This window comes from Heterocephalus glaber, unplaced genomic scaffold (assembly GCF_053883595.1).
Source record: "Heterocephalus glaber isolate CG9 unplaced genomic scaffold, H.glaber_assembly_v1.0 deba00001504, whole genome shotgun sequence".
In the NCBI taxonomy this organism is placed as follows: domain Eukaryota; kingdom Metazoa; phylum Chordata; class Mammalia; order Rodentia; family Bathyergidae; genus Heterocephalus; species Heterocephalus glaber.
The window spans coordinates 31,379,707-31,400,696 of NW_028258324.1; the positions used below are offsets into that span (position 1 = coordinate 31,379,707).

Here is a 20,990-nt window from a genome sequence, read left to right on the forward strand (position 1 = left end):
TAAATTTGGATAAAAATATAAAGGGTAAATTATTAACTCTGTGGGAGGCACGAATTTGAGACTGATAGTACGGAAGTCATGTCTTAGTATCAGCATCTGAAAGTATTTACCATATTATTATGAAAGGCTATCAAAAATAATGGAAAAGAGAGTTAAAAAATGGTGAAATAAAGACTGGCAGCAAAATATAGCCTCTTTGGGACCTCCAATGCAGAAACTTGGAAAACAACTGAAGAAAAACATTAGTAGATCTTCAAGAATCAAGCAAGAGGAAAATTAGAAACTACAGAGAATATGGAGAAACTGAACATAATGTGGAAAAAAGAATAAATCAATCTAAAATAGTAACTATGGGTCTTGGGGTGGGAGATCTGCCTTCAGTAACACAAGGTAAGCCCAGAGAGGGCCAGCAGTTCCAAGGAAAAACCATAGAACTGGGCTGGGAGCACTGGGCCCAAGAAAGGTCTATGATTATGGTAAACTGCAGAAACAGCCTGAGGTTTACTCCGAAAGTAATTCCTCTTCCATGGCAAGCTAGAGATGAAGAAATCTAGTGCAGTGCCCATCATATTTGAGAGTGTTTAATCAGGAGCACTTAGGGAAGGGGTTAGTTGTTTAACACTGAACTAAGGACAAGTACAATACAACTGTACTTCAGAGATTCTGGCCTCACCCTACCACAGTCACTGGGTGGGAGATGGTCACAAGAGACGATCATGGAAAGGATGCAGACTGACATAGAGACCCTGAGAAATTTAAGCTCACACAGGGAAGGACACAGGGGTCCTGCAATTTATAGTGAGAACCCAGGCTGGTCTTGTGTGTTTTTCTTTTTTTCCTGGTACCAGGGATAGAACTCAGGACCTTGTGCTTGCAAATCAGGTGCAGTGCCACTGAGCTAAATACCCAGTCCCTGGAATGTGTGGTTTTTGGAGAGAGATCGGTCTGAAACTGCTGGCATTGAGTCCAACAGACTGCTTAACCCTCTCTGCCCATATTCTTCTTACTGCCTATATGCAGCACAGAACTCAGTGGTCTGTTCACTTTCCCATCTACCAACATAATCAGGGATATATTTCAGTTGGATGGTTGCCACAGCATGGGATTTTAGATAGTGGGGCCCATGAAGGGAGGTGGGGAGGAATTTCACAAACCCGTAGGCCACAAAGCAAGGTGGATAGAGCAGTGACTTGAGGCACACAGAGGGACATGGAAACTGGGAACAGCTGAAGTAAATACTGCCCTCAGAAAGGGACCATTGACTGGCCATGCCCAGCAGGAAAGAATACACTAGGTAGCGTGAGCAGTTAACCAGAAGGAAAGTAAAAGGAATCAATGACAGGAAATTAATGCAATGCCAAGAATAAGTCAAATACTTTCAGTAATAACTCTCAAAGTGAATGATATCAACTTCCTAATTAAGACACAGGTTGGCACAATGGATAAAAAATAAAACCCAACAGTATGCTGTATACAAACAAATATATTTATTCCAAAAAAATTAATAGACCAAAAATCAAAGGCTAGAAAACAATATTCCAGGTAAGAAAAGACACCCCCCCCCACCAAAAGCAGTAAAAGCTATCATATTTGCTGAAAAAGTGAACTTCAAGTCAAAACTTATCTGAAAGTGCAAAGGTCATTAATTAGTTAAGGGAATAATTTTAAAAAAGAAATAACAATTACAAATATATATGGGCTGAACACTGGCACATCCAATTTTATAAAACAACACTACTGGGAATAAAAGATTGGATAAAATTCAAAATAATTACAGTGGGAGACCTCAGTCACCCACTGTCACAAATAGATTAACTAGATAAAAATAAGCAATAAAAAATATCAGGATTGAACAAATGCACAGAGTGTTCCACCCAAAAATAACAGCAGCCTATACATTCTCAGGAGCACATGAAATGTTCTCCAGAATAGGCCATAATAGCCCATAAAGCATGCCTAAATATAAATAAAGGAGCTGAAATTATCCCAAGGATATCACCAGATCAGAGTACAGTGAAACTAGAAATCAATGGTCAAAGAAACCACAAAATCATACATAAATATAGAGATTAAATAATACATGCTTGAACGATCAGTTGGTCACTGTTTTAGTTACTTTCCTCATTGCTGGGACAAAATACCCAATGCCCACAAGTTAAAGGAACAAAGGTATATTTTAGCTCATGGTTTGTAGAGGCTCCAGTTCATAGTCAGCTGGCTCCAAGGCAAGGCAGCATTGTGGAAGGATGGGGCAGAGAAGAAATAGTTCATGGAATGACAGCCAGGTAGCAGCATGCAGCCAATCTCCATTTCTCTTTTTACATCATCCAGGCTACAAGCCTATTTATTGACACCACCCACACCCAGGGTGGGCCTTCCTATTATCCACACCCAGAACTATGCTAAACCAGTCAGTGGACTAACTCAGTTATCACACCCTTAATACAGTATCACACACCCATGATATAGCCACCAGCCCAAAGCCTCACCTATAAGTACATGATAAATTCTATAAGCACCTGTAAGCACCAGATAAATTCACTACTGAATTCTACAAAGACTTCAGTAAAGATCTCACAAATATTCCTTAAACTCTTTAGTGAAAGAAGGTGGGCATGGTGGCACATACCTGTAATCTCAGCATTAGAGAGGCTGAGATAGAAAGATCACTCTGAGTTTGAGGCCAGCCTGGACTACATAGTGAGAAGAAGAAGAAAAGAAGGAAGAAGAAAGAAGGAAGAAGAAAGGGGAGTACTGTCAAGCTCATTCCTAGAAGCTAGCAAAGCTAGCATCACCTTGATTCCAAAACTACACAAAGACTGAATTAAAAAAGAAAACTATAGGCCAATCTCTTTACTGAGAAAAATTCTCAACAAGAAATTTCCCTCTACAAGATATGCATAAGTTACAAAGGAAAAAATAGTAACTTAATATGAAGAAATCTGGCAGTCACCACCTTTAAGAAGTGAATAAAATTTACATAGCTATCATAAGACATATCAACATCATTTATGTCTCACTATAGCATACTTGGAAGGGCAAATATATTTCTATGCATTCTTTTAAAAAATATAGCTTCAATTTAATCAGTAGAAAAAGATGACAATTAAAAATTGAGAGATATTCTAAAAATGAAACAAAACTGGCTAGTAGTTTCCAAGTATCAAAGTGATACAAGACAAAAGAAGACTGAGATGTTATTCCAGACTGGATGAGACTAAGGAGACATAAAAACAAATGAAATATGAGACCATGGATGAAATCCTGAACCCAAAATTGGTATCACTAAGATAACTGGCAAAATTGAAATCAGGGCTATAGATTAGTTATTAATATCCTGATAATTGCATTATTACTTTGTAACATATTAATGGTAGTGGACGCTGGATGGAGAATACATTGGAACTTTCTGTATTATTTTTGTAACTGCTTTATAAGCTTAAAATTAGTTCATGATAAAAAAAATTTAAATATAATGAGTTACTAGTCACTTGAGTTCAAGAAGGAGATAACCAAGTTGCAGAAGAGATTCAAGTATGGTGGGTGATTTCAGTACATTTAAAAAAAAATCTCTTTAAACTATAAGACTTCCTAAAGAGTGATAATATGATTCTTAGTTTAAAAGAGGATTCTATGCAAGCTTTGATCCAATGATAATCCCCTTGAATTTTTAGAAATTGAAAAGCTCATTGGAGCAAATGATACTTAGTGTGAGATTCAAAAATATGTTATGGAATATCTGAATTAGTTTAGAATAAAATTTCTTTTCTTTCAATTTCCAAAACTTTAAATGCTTGAGAATAAATTTACATTTATTGATGAGCTTTCAGCCACACTCCACAGAGCCAATCTTAAATATACCTCTGCTCTATCTTTGCAGGCCACAACTTTACTGGAGCTTCCTTTCTGGTCAAACTCAAAAATGCTTTAAATCATTCTTCTGGGCTCGTTGCTCTTGATTCTCAACAGAAATCTGCTAAAAGGACCCAACAGTAGCCATGCCACTGCCTGAACTTTAGACTGCTGTGAAATTTCCTCTGCCAGATTAATTAGTCTGCCACCCTTAATCTCAATTTCAGTCCAAAGTCTCTGGACATGAGCAAACTTCAGGCAAACTTTCTCCTAAGGCCCAACACATATCATCTAGAGTTTAGCAGCCAATTCTGTCCTTCTTCCCAGCAGAAATCTCCTGAGCCTATTCTTTACCAACTTTCTGGTCTTCTGAGCTCTGATCAGAATCTTCCACACATTACAGCCAAAGGCATTCCAGCTTTACCTTTTCAGTCAGCATCTCCAAATTTTCCTAACTTTTTTCCTTCTCACAAGCCAGTTCCAAAGGCTCTTGAGCCATATAGCCAGGTGATGTCACAGCAATGACCCCACATGCGGTACCAAATTTCTGTCTTAGTCATTTATTTCTCATTACTGAGACAAAATACCCAATACCCCAAATTAAAGGAGGAAAAGCTTATTTACCTCAAAGTTTGTAGAGGTTTCAGTTCATAATCTGCTGGCTCCAAGGTGGGGTGACTTGGCAGATGAGCATCAAAGAGGAGAACAGTTCATGGTGCCCACAAGGTAGCAAAAGCAGCAAGGGAGCCTTAACAGCATCTTTCTGTCCCTTTTTTCTTATCCAGACTACCAGGATTAGGGCGGTGCCAAACCAATCAGTGTACTGGTTTAGTAATCACATGCCCTTAATCCCAGCATCACGCTCTAGATTCAGCCACCTCTGAAAAAGCCCTGTGACTGCATGAGGCTTTGGGGATACATCTAAACATAAACCATAATAGAGTGAGCCAATTATGGGCTGAAACCTCTACAAACTGTGAGGTAAATAAACCTTTCCTCTTGTATTTTGAGTGTTAAGTATTTTGTCTCAGCACTGAGAGAAAAGTAACTAAGACAGACTTGAACAATTTTAAGAAAGGTCCAAATTATACTGTTGAGTGGGGAAAAGTAGATTCCAAAATAGTACATTCTGCCTGATCCCATTTTTGTCAAAAGTAAAAATACATGCCTAGATTAAAGGTTAATGTTTTATAGGACAAAATATAAATAGTGGTTAAATCTGAGTGGTTGGAAGTGTTTCTTTGCTTAGTAATTTCTAAATTTTCCACAATAAATACATCTTATTTTTATAATAATAAAACAATGAATGTTATAACATTTTTAAAAAAGAGAACTGTAACATTTTTCAGGTCTCTGAACAGTGAGTAATGAACTATCTCAAACAAGTAGAGGTAATTTAAAATAAAATATTTTTACTCTAGATAGCCTTTTTGTATTAGGATGACTTGGTAGAGGCTACAAGTCTGAGGTGATAAGTGGATTTTTCTTACTATGGTCATTTTAATTAAAAATGTCAATAATTACTCAGAGACAAGATTAAGCTAATATTGTCATAGGAAACACTACCATCTTGTACTTGATTTGTTTTTTAAAGATTTATTTTCAAAAGTGAAAAGAGAATATATAATTTTTAGGGAGAGGAAAAGGTATGTATACTGAGAAATTTTATTTAATCTTATTTTATGACATATATTGAATGGAATGAATTAATTTTGTCTACTCATTAATATGATACAAACCCATTCTTTAGTGGTTAGAGAATAAAGCAGTGCTTCTTAAATATCATGCATTTGAAACAACTTGAGAATTTTGATGCTGGTCTGGGGTGGAAATTGATTTTGTGCAGGAATTACCTGGAAGCTTATTAGCAATGCATAATCTTGTGCCCTATCTCAGACCTACCTAGTCAGCAATATAATTTGTAGTAAGAGCTCCATTTGAGTTGTACCCACATTAAAATTTGAGAGGCTGTAGTCTAAAGAATGTAAAGTAGTCTAGCAGATTTTGGTTCCTGTCATTTCCTATGTAAAGTACTTAATAAAAATAACTAATAATACTTTGAAAAGATTATAAAACCAAAGTTAGCATTGAACTCTTAGAAAGTGAATATATATAAATATAAAATATAAATAAATATAAAAATTTCCTTAGAACAAAGATAAAAATTTAAGTATGTTTAACTATTTAAAAATTTTTTTAAAGGTTAAAACTTCCTTGATTGTCAGGTGATTTTAAATTTTTTTTTTATTGGCTGTATTTATCTGGTAAGTGGTTGTATGGCAAATTCAACACAATCAGTTGTGTTCCTTTATGTCTCTTTGAGAAGGATTATTTTCAGAATCTTGTTTTTATATTCTAGTGGCATAGTGGAATACCTTTCTCTTTTCTGATAAGATTACAAATGGCTTTGAGTGGCATAGCTACATATACCTTTGTTTCAGATTTATAATAGTAAACAAGGGAATTTACAGAACTCTAAGACAGATATTAGAAAAGTGGAATCCATGAGTAATTTTATGAACTAAGTATTAAAATAGAAAAAAATAGAGTGATGACACTTAAGGCACTAAATTATGTTACAAGTTCATTTTTTCTTTATTCATATATAACACAATTTTAGATTATAGAAAACCATCATTTCGTTTCAGAAACAAAGTTATACCATGACTATCACATTAAAGCTTTCTAACTGAAGAACTTGAGAATTTTTATTTTATTTTATTTTATTTTGTGGTACCAGGGATCAAACTCAGGACCTTGTGCTTGTGGAGCAGGTGCGGTGCCACTGAGCTAAATCCCCAGCCCCTAAATTGAACAATTCTGAGTACTCCTCCTAAACATCTTAAACTGCTTATGGTCACATCTACTACAGGGTCAAAAAGGAACAATCATGTGTCTAGGTTTAACACTGAATTTTAGTCTTACAAACACCTTCAACTCATAAATTTTATTGAATCATATTTAAATCTACCAAAGCTATTCTATTACCATTGTTTTTACACATAACCCTGATCTGAAATTCTCACTCCTACTGGAAGAGATACTAAGAATTTATTTACTAACATAGAGGATAACATAAAAATTAAGCAAAGTGTATTTAAAAAATAAAGCTCAAGAAATATATTTAAAATTAGATCTGTTTTAAAATTATAATAAACACACATTAGTCAATGTAATATTATTATATACAAGTTGATGAACTTAGTCTAAATAAAAGTATAACCATAGAAAATAAGTGGGTGGGGTTTTCATAGAGTATGTGCAATACCTATTAAAGCCTATTGTATCCCAATATGAAACATGTAAGTTAACACTAGTCAGAGCGAAGAACCCACTAGGAAGAAAAGCCTGTCATCATCTACTCTCATGTAATATCTGTTGCTTACAAATACATAAGAGTTAAGACTTGCTTTTTTAAAAAACGGTTTGTGTTAAATATGGTTTATTGTTAGTTTTATTGACTATGTGTATAAGATGCATCTTTACCGTGCCTCTGCAAACAGGATACATCTCTTTAAAAACATCAAAATTTTCCATACATATAGTTCTATATGATAGATTACAGTCCAACACTATTCTTGTTACAGAATATAGAAATACTATAAAACCCAAGAGCAAAGAATAAGTCAAAGAAATACAACCCTGAGCCATCTGAACAAGATGATTTGATGAATCCTTTTAGTGTAAGTTTAGAAAACACAAAGCAGGGAAAAAATACAACCATACTGATGTCATGAGAAAAATATATAGAACACTTACCCCTTCATAGACATAGCTAGAGGTGATGGTGAATTTCTAACACATGCATGCTCACTCACACTCCTGTTTTCTTCTCTTACTTTTCTCTCATCTTTAATACTTTCACTCCCATGGCTTCCTGAAAGAAAAGGCTAGGCACTGAATCCTAATGAAGCTCACTTCTGCCCAACTGGAGAAGGTTAAGAGACTGCCAAAAAATAAGTATAGGTCCTCACTCACAACATTGAAATAAAGCATTGCTGTAAAGTTAATTCCAGCTGCTTTTGCCTTTTCAGAAGTAAATGAAACATATGCCCACTACAGTTTAAAAATATCTTAAAAACAAAACTTATGCTTCTCTTGCTATGCCTTGAATTAAGATCAACAGTAAGACTAATTGTCTCATGTGCTATTAAAATACATCTGTCACTCCATGTTTGGTATCTATTTAGTTATATCTCAGTAAGAAAAGTTCATGAAGCTTGTACCAGCTCATAGCAAACACTATCGTACCACATAAGACCTGCTCCAGCTGGAGAGGCTCACGAAACACCAAGCCTGCCACGTCTTCCTTGCCAACATCCCCTCGAGATCACAGCATTCTAGTGTTACCAGAGATAATGTAAGTATAAATAGAGTTAAATGATGTAAGCCACCTGACAATCCAAGTAATGAAACTAACCAAACCATGCATCCATACCTCCCCTGAAGATAACCTGAATCTGATGACTAAACAGACTGACTAGTGTGGCTGTCAGCCACTCTATTAAAGGTTGAGCTGGAAAACTAGAAGGCTAACATCATCTATCAGCTGCTCATCTTGTACAATAAACCAAGAGTTCTTGGTTTTTGCAATATCCACTGTCCCAAAGGGCAATACCACTGAGATGGAAATAACTTACATCATAAAGAATACTGAACTTGAACTGCATAACCTATGGGACTAACTACCAGGACAGGCAAAAATAAAAACAAACAAGAATCCTCATCCCCACAATTTGGTTTGGATAAAACCTGGTTTTTGTCTTAGGAAAATTTCTCATAAGCTTTTTTTTTTGGTATTGGGGATTGAACTTGGGTCCTTGTGCTTGCACGGCAGGTGGTGGAACCACTGAGCTAAATTCCCAGCCTGAAAATTTCTCATAAGCTTTTTAACCCTAAGTGTATTTTGTTAACACTTTAAATTACAAAACTGTTAAATTTGTAAAAATTTAATTTAACATTTTATAAATTTACTTAGTGCTAACTTTAAAGATGATGAGCAATTTTGCTGAGGCAAGGTGATACCAATAACATCAGCCTGTGGTTTAAGGATTTCTTACTGTTGTTTTAAAATTTATGATAATATTTCATTAGATTTCAACCAGTCCTACAAAATTTTACCTACTTCACTTGACCATGGTATTACCTACTGGATCACGAGCCATATTTTTTTACAGTCGCCATTTTGTATACATTTCTTGAAGTATTTGCCTATAACAGATGTTAAGATATTAATAATAAGCAAATCTTTACAGTTGGAAGATACCTGGGTTGATAATTTTTTTAGTTTCCATATACCATTTTATGTTTTGATTTAAAGAGGATTTGGGGGAAGTTGTGCTTCATTATTCTCATAGGACAATATAGTTATGTGTAAATAGAGTCTGATTCATATTTTTCTAGGTGTGTGTAGATAATTTTTTATATTTTCTAAACTATAACCAAAATTTTTAAATAAGGGCTATAATTTGTGATACTTGAGATAATTCCTAATATTCTGACAAAATTTATATCTTTAAAATAGAGTCACTTAAAATAATGTTGAGTGGAATAAATCCCAAAACACAACACAAAGCACAATATCATCTTTAGAAAGGTAAAAGTTAGCAAAACTAAGCAATACATTATGATATATATATCATATTATATTATAAAATAAGAAAACAAAAAACTATCGGCAAGATCCATGGTTGTTATAACCTTACTGTGGGGTAATCATGAGGATGATATAGGGGATTAGAACACACAAGGTAGCTGCAAATTATTGGGACTCGTGAATATACACACATATACACATACACGTTTCATTATGAATATTATTTAATTTTTAAGTGCAAGAAAATGAGAAGATTTAGATTATTCAGGGGCAAATTGTTAATGAAAGTATAAGAATTCCTCTTTTAGCTGGGGAAGCATTGTTTTAAAAATACGGAACATTGTGAACTTTGACCTCCAGTTTTCATTATATTATTCATATAATAGCAAATATTTAATGATATTTTTCTGGGATTCCTAACTGCTAAACAGTATGCCGAATCGCCTTTTCTAATAATGTTTTATATATTTGTTTTACTATTTTACTTAAGTCTTAAACAATGATATCAGAATGATAATACTTTTACTTAATCACAGGGAAAAAGGCAATCTCAAATTATCCTGCTCATGTACTGGTGATCTCTAGTCATATTTCTGATCAATAAACTCATTATTCCTGGCAGAATATTTCTGGAATTATTTTTTTTTTACAGAGACTAGGTGCAAATAGACTCAGATTTCTATTAAATCATGTAGAAAAAGAACACATCTCCTTTCTAGTAAATCAATAGTATAGAAAGTATGAACAACATTACCAAAGTTTGGAGGAAAGAGCAATCTCATATCAATATCACATTCTAATTTGAATAACATGGAAAAGACACCTTATTCTCAGCAGGGTAGAATTTAGATGTGAAAGAGAAAAGATTCATGTGAAATTTTTTTGTTTTAAAAACATTAACATGTCATTTTTTATATCATTTTTTTCACATTTAAAGATATGGGAAATTTGGCTCATTAGAATGTATTCCGAAAAATTTTTTTTCCTTGCTAGGTTCTGGAGGACTAGTCCTAGCAAGACAGATAGGCAAGCTATCTAGTTATAGTTGAAAGGTCAACCCTGTCACCGCTAGTTTTGTACATGTTTGCCTTTAAATAACAAGGAAAACATCTCTTGAAGACTTGTAAAATATTGTGGGGATGAAGGAGAACCAAATAAAATGTACAAGTTAACTAAATTTAACTCAGAAGCATGAGTTCTCAGAGTCTAGTCTGGATTTAAGCATATCGCTTAAGGTTAAAATAAAATGTCTTACTCTTTGAAAGAGCTCATTTAACTTTGTTGATTATAAAATGCATACATTTTGAATAAAAATATAAAATTAATTTTAAGATTTAAAAGTCCTTCAAAAGTCACCTTGAAATGATATTAACTGAGCAAAGTGAAATTACGCTTAGCCTTGATTAAATGAAACAAGCAACTGATAATTTTTTTAATGTCTATCATATTTAGTTTCACTTTTAATTTCACAAGACGAACAACTTTTACTTTACCTGACGAGGGGTTCTTTCTGATTTACTCCTACACCATTCCCAATCTGAAAGGTCTGGTTTCTGATTCTCTTCATGAGATAATCTTCTTTCTGGACCTTCATAAAAGGTGGTTTCTTCATAGTTAATACCACTTCCTTTTTTGTCTGAAAATGCATACCTTTCTTTGTCAGGACTTTCTTTAGCTTCTGTAACATCAGTATTCGTGCATTTGTTAATGCCTTTTAGCGTGGAGCTGTCCAGAGTAGGTGTGGTGCTGATTTCTACTTTTATGGCATTGAAGATATTACAGTTGTCTTTCTGAGAATCTTTTGTACTTTCACACTCATAATTCATCAGGTTGTGATAGGATATGGAGTTTTCATCATCATCATAGTAATCTTCGTGTGCTATTTTATAAATTCCATAACTTTGTTGGAATGATAGATTGAATTCAAAGCCTTTCCTATTGGCTAAGTGAAAACAATAACAAAATTCCACTATTAGTAAGGCAGATATAAACAACAATAAGATATACATAGTGAATATAAATAGGAGGTACATTCAACTTAATCACTATGAGTTAAAAATATCTTCAATTAATTCTTGTCAATATACAGAAAATCAAATCATCATTCTGGGCCTAATTTTTCTCAGTTGCACAATGAAGGGCTTGAAATTCATACAACCAGAAGGACTTTTTCAGGCTCTATTTAAAATATTTTTTTGGCTTTGCTGAGACAGGGTCTTGCTATCCAGTTCAGGTTGGCCTTGAACTCACTATGTAGCCCATGCTGGCCTCGAAATTACAGTGATCCTCCTGCCTCAGCTTCCACAGTGCTGGAATTATAGGCATGTACCACCACAACTAAACTACAAATTAGAAAGTTCAAGTATAATCAATTTTAGATTTTTTATTGCACAAATTCTATATCTCTCTTGGGATATTGTTTGTAAATTTTACTTTGCTAACAATTAATTAGTAGGTAGCCTGAATACTATGTTATTTAGCTAAGAATACCACCAACAGATATAACTGCTTTAAAATTTTGATGTATACTACTTCTGAAATTTACATGTCTATAAATGCATACATTAAATATTATAACATGTTGGTATAAAACTTTTAAGCTTTTCCAAAATAAAATGTGCATTTGATATAAATGAATTTGGAATAAATTGATAAAAAAATGAATGAGTGTATCTTTCTAAACTGGAGCATTTTATAATATCTATAAAGGTGATTAATTACAAGATAAGGTTAGCAGGAATGCATGAAACTTATGTTAAATATTCTGGTTTTCTAGATATACTATATTTGGTGGATATGATGCAAAATCTTAGAATAACAAGTAAGAATGTGGTATAAAATGACATAATTTTTTGTGTGAATGCCATTCAATATTAATATTTATGTATTAAGAATGAAATTAGAGCAAGGTGGAAAACTAAATGCAATTTAATTTTAAAACCTAGCTTGTTTTCAAAGAAATTTTGTGCTTGGATAGTTATGTGTTTTATAGTCAGACATTAGCTATCTTTGGTAAAAATATGTTATGAAAAGCTGTAAAGTTTCTATGGGAATGACACATAAAATTTGATTCACTTTAGAACACTTCCCAGTTATTTACATGCTGATTCTATTAAGTATGAAATGTTCCCAGAACCGAAGATTTATAAACTAATTTTGTTGACTGAAAAATAGAATTTATCAGTGTCATTCATTGTTATTTGAGCCAAAATACAAGAAAAATTTGTATTCAAAGAAAATGAAAAAGAAGGAACAGATGATCATATTTTATACACTGTCTCATTTATATTTGTAGTTATATTTCCTAGTTATGTAGTCTTGGTAAAATTAAATTAGAATTTTTAACCTAGTTTGAGAATGTGAAAAGTGAAGAAACTAAAAGGATGGGGTTTCCTTTCCTCAAAAAAAGATATACAGTAACAGATTGGCAATTCAAGACCATTAAGAAAATAAAAATGTCATAGATTCTCAATTTCATGATTAATAGTTGATAAAGTTGATGTCTGTGATTATATATTTTATTACTTGTATATTATAACTCTGAAATATATGAAGTATAAATGAGTAACACTTTTTAAAGAGTGCACAGAATGTGTTAGTGGAAAATATGCCTCCATGTTACAAAGTGCAAGAGTCAGTCAGAGATAGGCTATGAAAACAAAGTAGGATTGTGACAAAGAATATGATGTGATAAATATTCTAAGGTTAAGCTATGCATATATATCATTTAACACACCAATGATCCTCTGTGATTAAACGGTTGCTAGGACCACCTATCTGGTAAAATGATTTGAAATTTAAGCTGATGCTAGAATTTGAGTAATTACCCTTTATATGAAATTGCTTCACTGCTAATGAAACTCAGGAAAGAAATATGTTATAGAAGCAGAATGACCCAGGCATGTTATTTTTAGATCAGAAATACATCAATTATAAAATATAAGCCAGCGAAACTTTTTTATTAATTACTTTCCTAAACACTAAAAGGTATATTGTGACCAAGGTAACTAATGGAGATAAGAGGTTATAACAATATCAAAGAACTGAAAATTTTGGCTACAATTTTGATTGTATGTGTTTATGTGTTACCCCTAGAAAAATACATTAAAAATAACAGTTTAAAAGTAACTGAAGTACATGTAATCAGTGTAAAGAGTGATCATCTTTAAGTTCCTTGAGACAAGACATTAAAAAACTGTTTTTGCATGTACTAGGGATTGAACCCAAGACCTTATACATGCTAAGCAAGCACTCTATCACTGAGCTACATCACCAGTCCTTTAAAAAAATTTAGTTTTTGAGATGGGATCTCATTAAATTACCCAGGCTGGCCTCAAACTTGTGATCCCCTTGCCTAGCCTTCCAGTAGGTGAGGCTACAAGCATGAACCACCATGCCAGAGGACTCTGTTTATTAAAATTATTATTAACAAAAAGTAGAAAAATTCAAATGTCAATAGGGGCTAATTAACTAACACTAACAGGTAACAAAGGCAAATGCTAGTATGTTACTAGCCTTTAATATCTTCCCCTCTCTCCAAAGCAGGTTCTTTGGCTGCAGCCAATTGTCGTGGGGGATGAAGATAAAGGATGTTTTGTCAGCTATTCTGATTTTTTAAGATGAACCAGATGCATATATTTTAAAATATATTTTTGATATAAAATATTCTGATCTTAAAATTTTGGCCCATAACTAAGATTGGTTAAAAGTAACTATTAACACTTACTTAAAAAGCCATGTGTTGAGCTAAATTCATGTATGCTTTAAAAACCATGAAATTCAGATCAAAAGTCAGAAATTGGGAATTTTTGTTCCTTATTGAACATGGAGCACAGTGCTAGATACATAGTGACCATTCCTTCAATAAGTATTTGCACAGTGAATGAGTGAGTGAAGGAATAGAGCAACCTGGAGGAATCATGCTTGGCATGATAGGGAGAATCACTCAGTGATTGTAGATGAAATGATTTATACAGAAAAATATATATATAAATTTGGATTTATTTATAGGAGGAAGACCTTGAAGGAACTGGATTTTCTGACTTTTACTTTTATGCTCGTAAAGCAAACAACCCATAATTTAATTGTATTTAAAACTTCTGTGTAGAGATCTTTCATTTACTAATCACTTGCAACAAAGTTAAAGTCTAGTATCTTTTGAAATCTACACTACACTTCTGAAAAATAAATACAGTGTTGTGTTTGTTATGCAAAGCAAGAGCTTCACTGTTCCTAACCTTAGATAAAACATGAATGAACTCTAGTCTTTTTTTTAATCATGTGTTAGCAATTATAATTTTAGAGATAATTACATCATATAAAAATGAGTATTTTTGCAGAGAGATGTCACTTATCAGATACTGTGATTTTGTGAAAAGAGAAAAGCTGAAAATTTGATTTTTATGTGATATATTTGAGTTTTAGCTGTTTGTTTAATTAAAGAAATGAAGCATCTCATCAGGCAAACAAAATGAGTTTGAAAGCCCTATCCATCCCATATGTCTACTGTCTGAGACCCTTGTGTTAAAAATCACTTAAATGGGAAGGGAACCAAAAGATGGAGGGAGAGGAGAGGAAGAAGAGGGGAAGGTAAAGTAAAAAGAATTAAGCTGTGTTATGTACCTGTGCCAACTCCCCATGATGGGTGTAATAATTGTGTACTGCAAATGTGTACCAATAAAAATTAAAAAATAAAATAAATTTAAAAACACATGTTTTGAGATACTACTAATATAGATTATTGTTGGAAACACAAGATAATTCTTATTTTTGCAAATTACTTTTTAGCACTGACATTCAATTTCTGGCTGAACGTCTCTCAGTTCTCATTCACTGAAACTGAAATGTAGAATTATATGAATTTACACGTGCAACTTGAACCTATGGCAAATATGGGTGAGAAAAGATATTTTCCCTTCCTTGCTTCTGGAGTTCACTGATAAGAGTTATAGCTAGGGGTATATTGGTTTGTTTAGGAGAAAAAAGTTTAGCATAGAACTCCTGAAGAATGAAAATTGTGGAGCTGATCAAACAATTGGCCTACCTGATGGGCCACCTGTGGGATCTCAGAATTCTGTTGTGTTATCCTAGCAATAGGCCATTTATGGTGGCTCATCATACAGTAAAAATACAATTTTACTCTCAGAATTTCCCTACAGCATACCTTGGATCACAAGAGGGAATAGAGACATTTGAACTATAAGCATCTTAAACTACTATCTCTCACAATGTTTTATTTTTAAGGAGCTACATCTTTTAAAAGAATCATTCATATTTCAAGTACTCTTCTGGAATTTTAAAATAAATAAAAGTAAAAGCAGTGTAGATTTTAGAGGAATAATGGTAATTTGATTTTAAAAGGTATGTTTTTAATTTCAAAGATGTGAGTAATGGTTTGGCTAGCTTGACTGTAGGCTCTTCTGTCTTGTGCCGTGCAGATGATACACAATTTACTAGGACACTTGTAGTAATAGATCCATTGCTTTGTTTTGTTTTCTGTTCTGATATGGGAATGCCTCAGTTTTTGAAAATGCCTGTCCTAAAACACTTTGTTCATACTTGTCATTTTTGCCAGCACAGAGACTAGTATTATCTTCATAATCTTGAAAGTTTTAAGACAGGGATGGTTCATTACTTTAGTAGCAAAATATTAACATTTATTAGACTGTTGGAGCAAGCTTGTAAATAACTTCTTATTGTTACATGATTTTTATAAGTGCTTTTATTATTAATTTTCTCTGAGTAATTCCTCTGAATATTAATCTTTTGGAGAACACCATTATTATAAGTTCTACCATTACTCTAAAGACAAGTGAATTTAGCATCTATTTACAATAAAATTTTATGACATTCTTAAAAATAAATGTTTTTCAATTGAAAAGTACCCAGATATTTTGTTTTAAATGTCATCAATACACAAAAAAGACCAGTCTGTGACTAACGTTTATAAAATAGTCCTGTTGTGGAATTGGTAGTGGAATATACTTGGATATACTCTAATTTTTACAACCTTAAGATAGTCTGAGGTGAACTGTCTTAATTTAACCTTCCTTCTCTGTTAAGGAATAATATATTTGCTTATTCCGAGCAAAGGACAATTAGTGGGACAATTAATTCAGCATATACTAATATATTCTTAAATTTATTAGATGGTAGGACATCCTATTTTTGTCTGGAATAACAACATAATACCCTTTTCCAATATGAAGCTCACTCCTCAACTTTTTCTGTAGAATGTGGGAACAACTACACAGTAGTTTTGTAATTAGGCCTGCTTCACAATGCCATTTTTGATGTATTCCTCAATATATATTGTGCAATACAAGTGAATATATAATCATGGCTAATTTCATACATCCATATACAATGTCAAACTCTACCTTTATCCCTTGAAATTCGGAGGTTTTGAGAAAATTATTTGGGGATTATTTACAGGCACTCTGATTACTTTGAAAACTTTCCAGAATCCTCAAAGAAAACAAGCAGCAAAATGACAAAACTGCTTTTCTTACTGCTCCATTGGATAATAATGGGTTATATCAGTAGGTTTTTAATTCCTTTCAGGACTTTCAGAATCTTTTTTTAAACACAGGCTTCTCACCAAGGTCAATTTCCATAGACTTGGGAGGACATTTATTTTTCACTCTGGTCTAAAATGTATGCTAGATAGAATATCTAATGACCTTTGTTTACATCATGTTGCATTGAATGACTTCATCTCTTTCTTACCTAAAACAATCACCAGTGCACAAATACTTCTTGGAGTTGTTTAAAACCCGACTCATTTAAAACCCACTCCAACACTGTGCTAAGGATTGTTTCAGATCATTGATTTTTCACCAGTGTTCACCATTCGGATTTGTCTTTGTACTCTTCCTCCTCTACTCAGGCAGCTTTCTCAGTAGACCCCTCTTCTGTCTTTGACTGCATGTGTATTGCCCACAGTCACCACACTTACTTTTTTTCCCATCGGATGCCACTGGGTAAGCGTCCCGCCTGCAGTTGATGATGCAGCCACAGGGCAAGTGGGTCCAGCGTTTGGACAAGACAAACACCGGGGTCACAGTGGTGGCCAGCAGGGTTAGGAGAAAGCCTAGGGTCTCGAAGGGCAGGCACTGAACCCCCGCCACGTGCTTGACCACCATGTGGATCTGGAAAGGCAAGAGAACTTCAGAACTAATCCATAATCCCATTTTCCACTTTACAAGCCTGGCCAGCAAGCACTCAGCCCCAGTCCCCTTCTACAGTGCCCTTTCTTGATTGAAAGCCAGAAGCGTCGCTCCTGGGCTGGCGCTGTGGATTTTAGGGCCGGGCTCTTGGGAATCGATGGGATGCACCTGGCTCGCCAGATCCCACAGGCACTGGTACTCTTTGCTCCTGAGTGCCGGGTCTGCACCCGCTGCTAATTAAAATCTCCACCAGGGAGGCACGAAGTACAAAGTGAAGTCGCTACCCAGGGATACAGGCAGGGGTCCAAGGACCGGTAGTTGGCACTTCAAAGGGCCTTTGTCACCGCCAGACCCCCTCATCCGCACCAGGCGCGCCAGTCACGGCCAGACGCGGACGCCACGGCCTCCTCGGAAGCGGGCTCACCCCCGGAGGCCAGATCAAAAGCCTGCTCTGCTCCTGCACTTGCTCCACTTGGGATCGCATCTCTCCTCTCCTCTCCCTGCAGGGGATGGACGACGTCCTAAGGAGACGGAAAAGGAGCAGAAAGGGACGACAAAGCGTGAAAGGAAAAACCTGCTTTTTACTCCCTCTCTCCTTTTCTGAATATTCCCAGATTTTGCTGCGAGAGACAAGAACACTCTTGACCAGGACAGAAAACTTAAGTGGCTCGCGACCGATAGTGCACCTCCGCCCCTCGATTTTGAAAGAGGTGCTCAGTGGCAAAGGCTCCCTGCTAACTAGCCCTGCCCAGGAACTGCCTTCCTTCAAAGTGTATCACTACCAAGGAGCGAGAGGGAACGGGAAGCAGACCGAACAGCGCGTCTTGTGGCGACTCCCACTCCAACCACGCTGGTCTCCACACACTCACACAGCCTGGGACACACACCCGCGCGTTAGGAGCCACTGCACTTTTACCATCAAGGGCAGCCAAAGAATGACTTTTGTCAGCGCCAGGATCAAAGCGAAGCGCTTCTGCGCCGTGGTCCTGGTGAAGCTCCTGGTGCCCTGGAGAGACCCCGGGTTTCCACGCCTTCGGGCTCCGGTCCCGGCGGCGGCCGGCGGCCCCGGTCCAAACCCAGAGTCTGAGCTGGGGGAGCGCGCCTGAGCGCCGCGTGGAGCAGGGCCTGCAGCAACCTCTGGGGACAGCGACAGCGCTGGCCTTCCAGTAGGGGGGGTCCCGGGAGTGGAGGCTCTGCGGGAAATCTGGTAGTAGGCGGCGAGTCTCCGCGGCTCCTCGGAACACAGCAACTGTTGAGTGAGCGGGACCGAGAGGCCAGCCAGAAGTCCGAAGGCCGAAGCGTACACGGCGAAGAGGAGCAGCACGTAGGAGCTGGAGCAGTCGGCCAGACAGCCCCAGGGAGTGCGCACAAAGGCGCCCCAGCCGCACAGCGGGAGCGCCGAGAGCGCCAGGCTGGCTGCCCACACGGTCAGCGCCGCTCCGAGCACCTGGCCAGAGCTTTTGGACGCTGCCTGACGCCCCACAGCCCTGTGCATCGTGTAAAAGTTATAGGAGACTAGAAGAGTCGCCTTCAAGTTGCTCGAGAGGCCCTGGCATAAATACAGTAAGGCAGAGGTAGTGCACAGAGACTGGAAGTAGCTAGGGACCTCTTTGGGCCACTGCAAAAACATGAAGATAGTCACAGACAAGACGCTCACGAGATCATCCACAGACCAGGAAGCCACAAGCATGGACACAACAGTTTTGTTCTGCATTTTCAGCAGGGAAACTAGTGAAAAAATGCTGCCTGTCAGAGCTGCAAGAGTCATTAAACATGTCAAGCAAAAAAGATAGGTATTCAGAGTTCCTGGCAAATTGGAGAGATCCGTAGAATTATGATTTTCTTTCCACAGGCTAGAGTCATTTGTTAATAAGTTCCTGAGAGACATTGTCCTTTACCAATATTTAATTTCCCTTCTCAGTGAATCTGATGATTTTCTCAAAAGAAAGCATGGCTGATGCAAATAGATGTCATCTCTCCTACCAAGTTTCTCTCTAGATGTTTCCTTGGTCAGTCCTGAGGAAAATGGTCAGGCATCTTTCCTTTAGGTCTGATTCAACCTGTATTTAAAAATTGGGTTCCATTTCAGGCATCAATAAAAGTTTTCAACATTCCAATGAAAAACAAGCCGAAAACTCCCTTTCACCAAGGAGGCAAGATTTCAGGCAAGAAATTTCAGGCAAGAATGCAAAAGCTCCTCAGGAAGATTAAAAAGCAATGATGTCTGGATCCTTTTGGGTCCTTATAGAGCAAAGCAGCTCACAGCTTGTTGTAATCAAACTGTATTCACTTCTAAGAGCAATAAAATGCATTTGATTCCAGAGCTGCTAGATTCAAAGGCAGAGAGATTATCAGGTAGGTTTCAGCTGTGAAGGCAGAGGGACAGGAAAAGGGAGACAGGGAGAAAGAGATGGAGAGAGAGAGAGGGAGAGAGAGAGGGAGAGAGAGGAGGGGGAGAGGAGGAGGGGGGGGGAGAGAAACAGGCAGTCAGAGGGAGCCTGAGAGCAAGGCTCCTATCCCAACCTTTGTGCTTTTCAGCCAGCCTGTGATCCTCAGAGCTGCAGGAAGGAGGAGTCAGCTCCAAGCAGAAGAGAAACAGGGAGAAGAGGGAGGGGAGTTCAGTGTATGAACGAAATGATGTATATCTCCTCAGCCTGTCTCTTTCAAAGCAAGAAACAGTGTCCTCACTAAGCCTTCCCCTTTGGTTTTGACATACAAAACTACTCCAAATATTTGTTCAGCCTTGATGTGAATTACAAATATCACCTTTGAGAAGTCTAAGTTACTCCCATAACGAAGGCTCCTTTTATTCTAATCTGAACTTCCAAGCTTCATAATCCATTGAAGGAAGAATATCTTCAATGCCATTTAGAAGAATGTGATGTACCAGACTTCTTTCTATAAACATATTGTACAGTAAAGCTAATACCATATATTCTCATTTGTGGAAGCTAAAAAAGCTGATCTCATAGAAATAGAGTAGAATAGTATTTAGTAGAGGCTAGAAAGGGTAGGGGCAGGGGCATAGAGGTTGGATAATGGGTTAAGATACAGTTAGCTAGAAGTAGCTACTACTTGTGTTCTATAGTACAGCAGGGTAACTATAGTCTATAACAAATATATCTATACATCTGTATACTTCTCTCCATATATCTATATATATCAAAATGAGTACAAGAGAAGAATCTGAAGTTTCCAAATACCAAAATAATAAACATTTGAGAAATTAAATATGCTAATTACCCTGGTTTGATCATTATCACATTTTATACATATGTTGAATTATAGTGTACCCCATAAATATGTACAAATATTACACATCAGTTAAAGTTAAAAATTTTAACTAAGAATCTTATATAGTCCTCATTTTATGA

General features: G+C 36.1%; 1 protein-coding gene across 3 annotated transcripts in view; it reads right to left on the reverse strand.

The window, feature by feature from the left end:
* Window positions 1–20,200, reverse strand: part of Gpr149 (G protein-coupled receptor 149) — an 80,050-nt gene extending 59,850 nt beyond the window's left edge. Inside the window, exons 1-3 of one of the 3 annotated variants that reach the window (XM_004834485.3) lie at window positions 18,533–20,157; window positions 17,406–17,598; window positions 10,942–11,390 (exon numbers count right to left, since the gene is read on the reverse strand). In XM_004834485.3, coding sequence (XP_004834542.1) covers window positions 10,942–11,390; window positions 17,406–17,598; window positions 18,533–19,504 — 1,614 coding nt within the window. In that variant the 5' untranslated portion in view covers window positions 19,505–20,157. Of the gene's footprint in view, window positions 1–7,611; window positions 9,393–10,941; window positions 11,391–17,405; window positions 17,599–18,532 lie in introns of those variants that run through there. The other 2 variants (XM_087186389.1, XR_015440890.1) reach the window with 2 other exon arrangements.
* Between the last annotated feature and the right edge of the window lie 790 nt (window positions 20,201–20,990).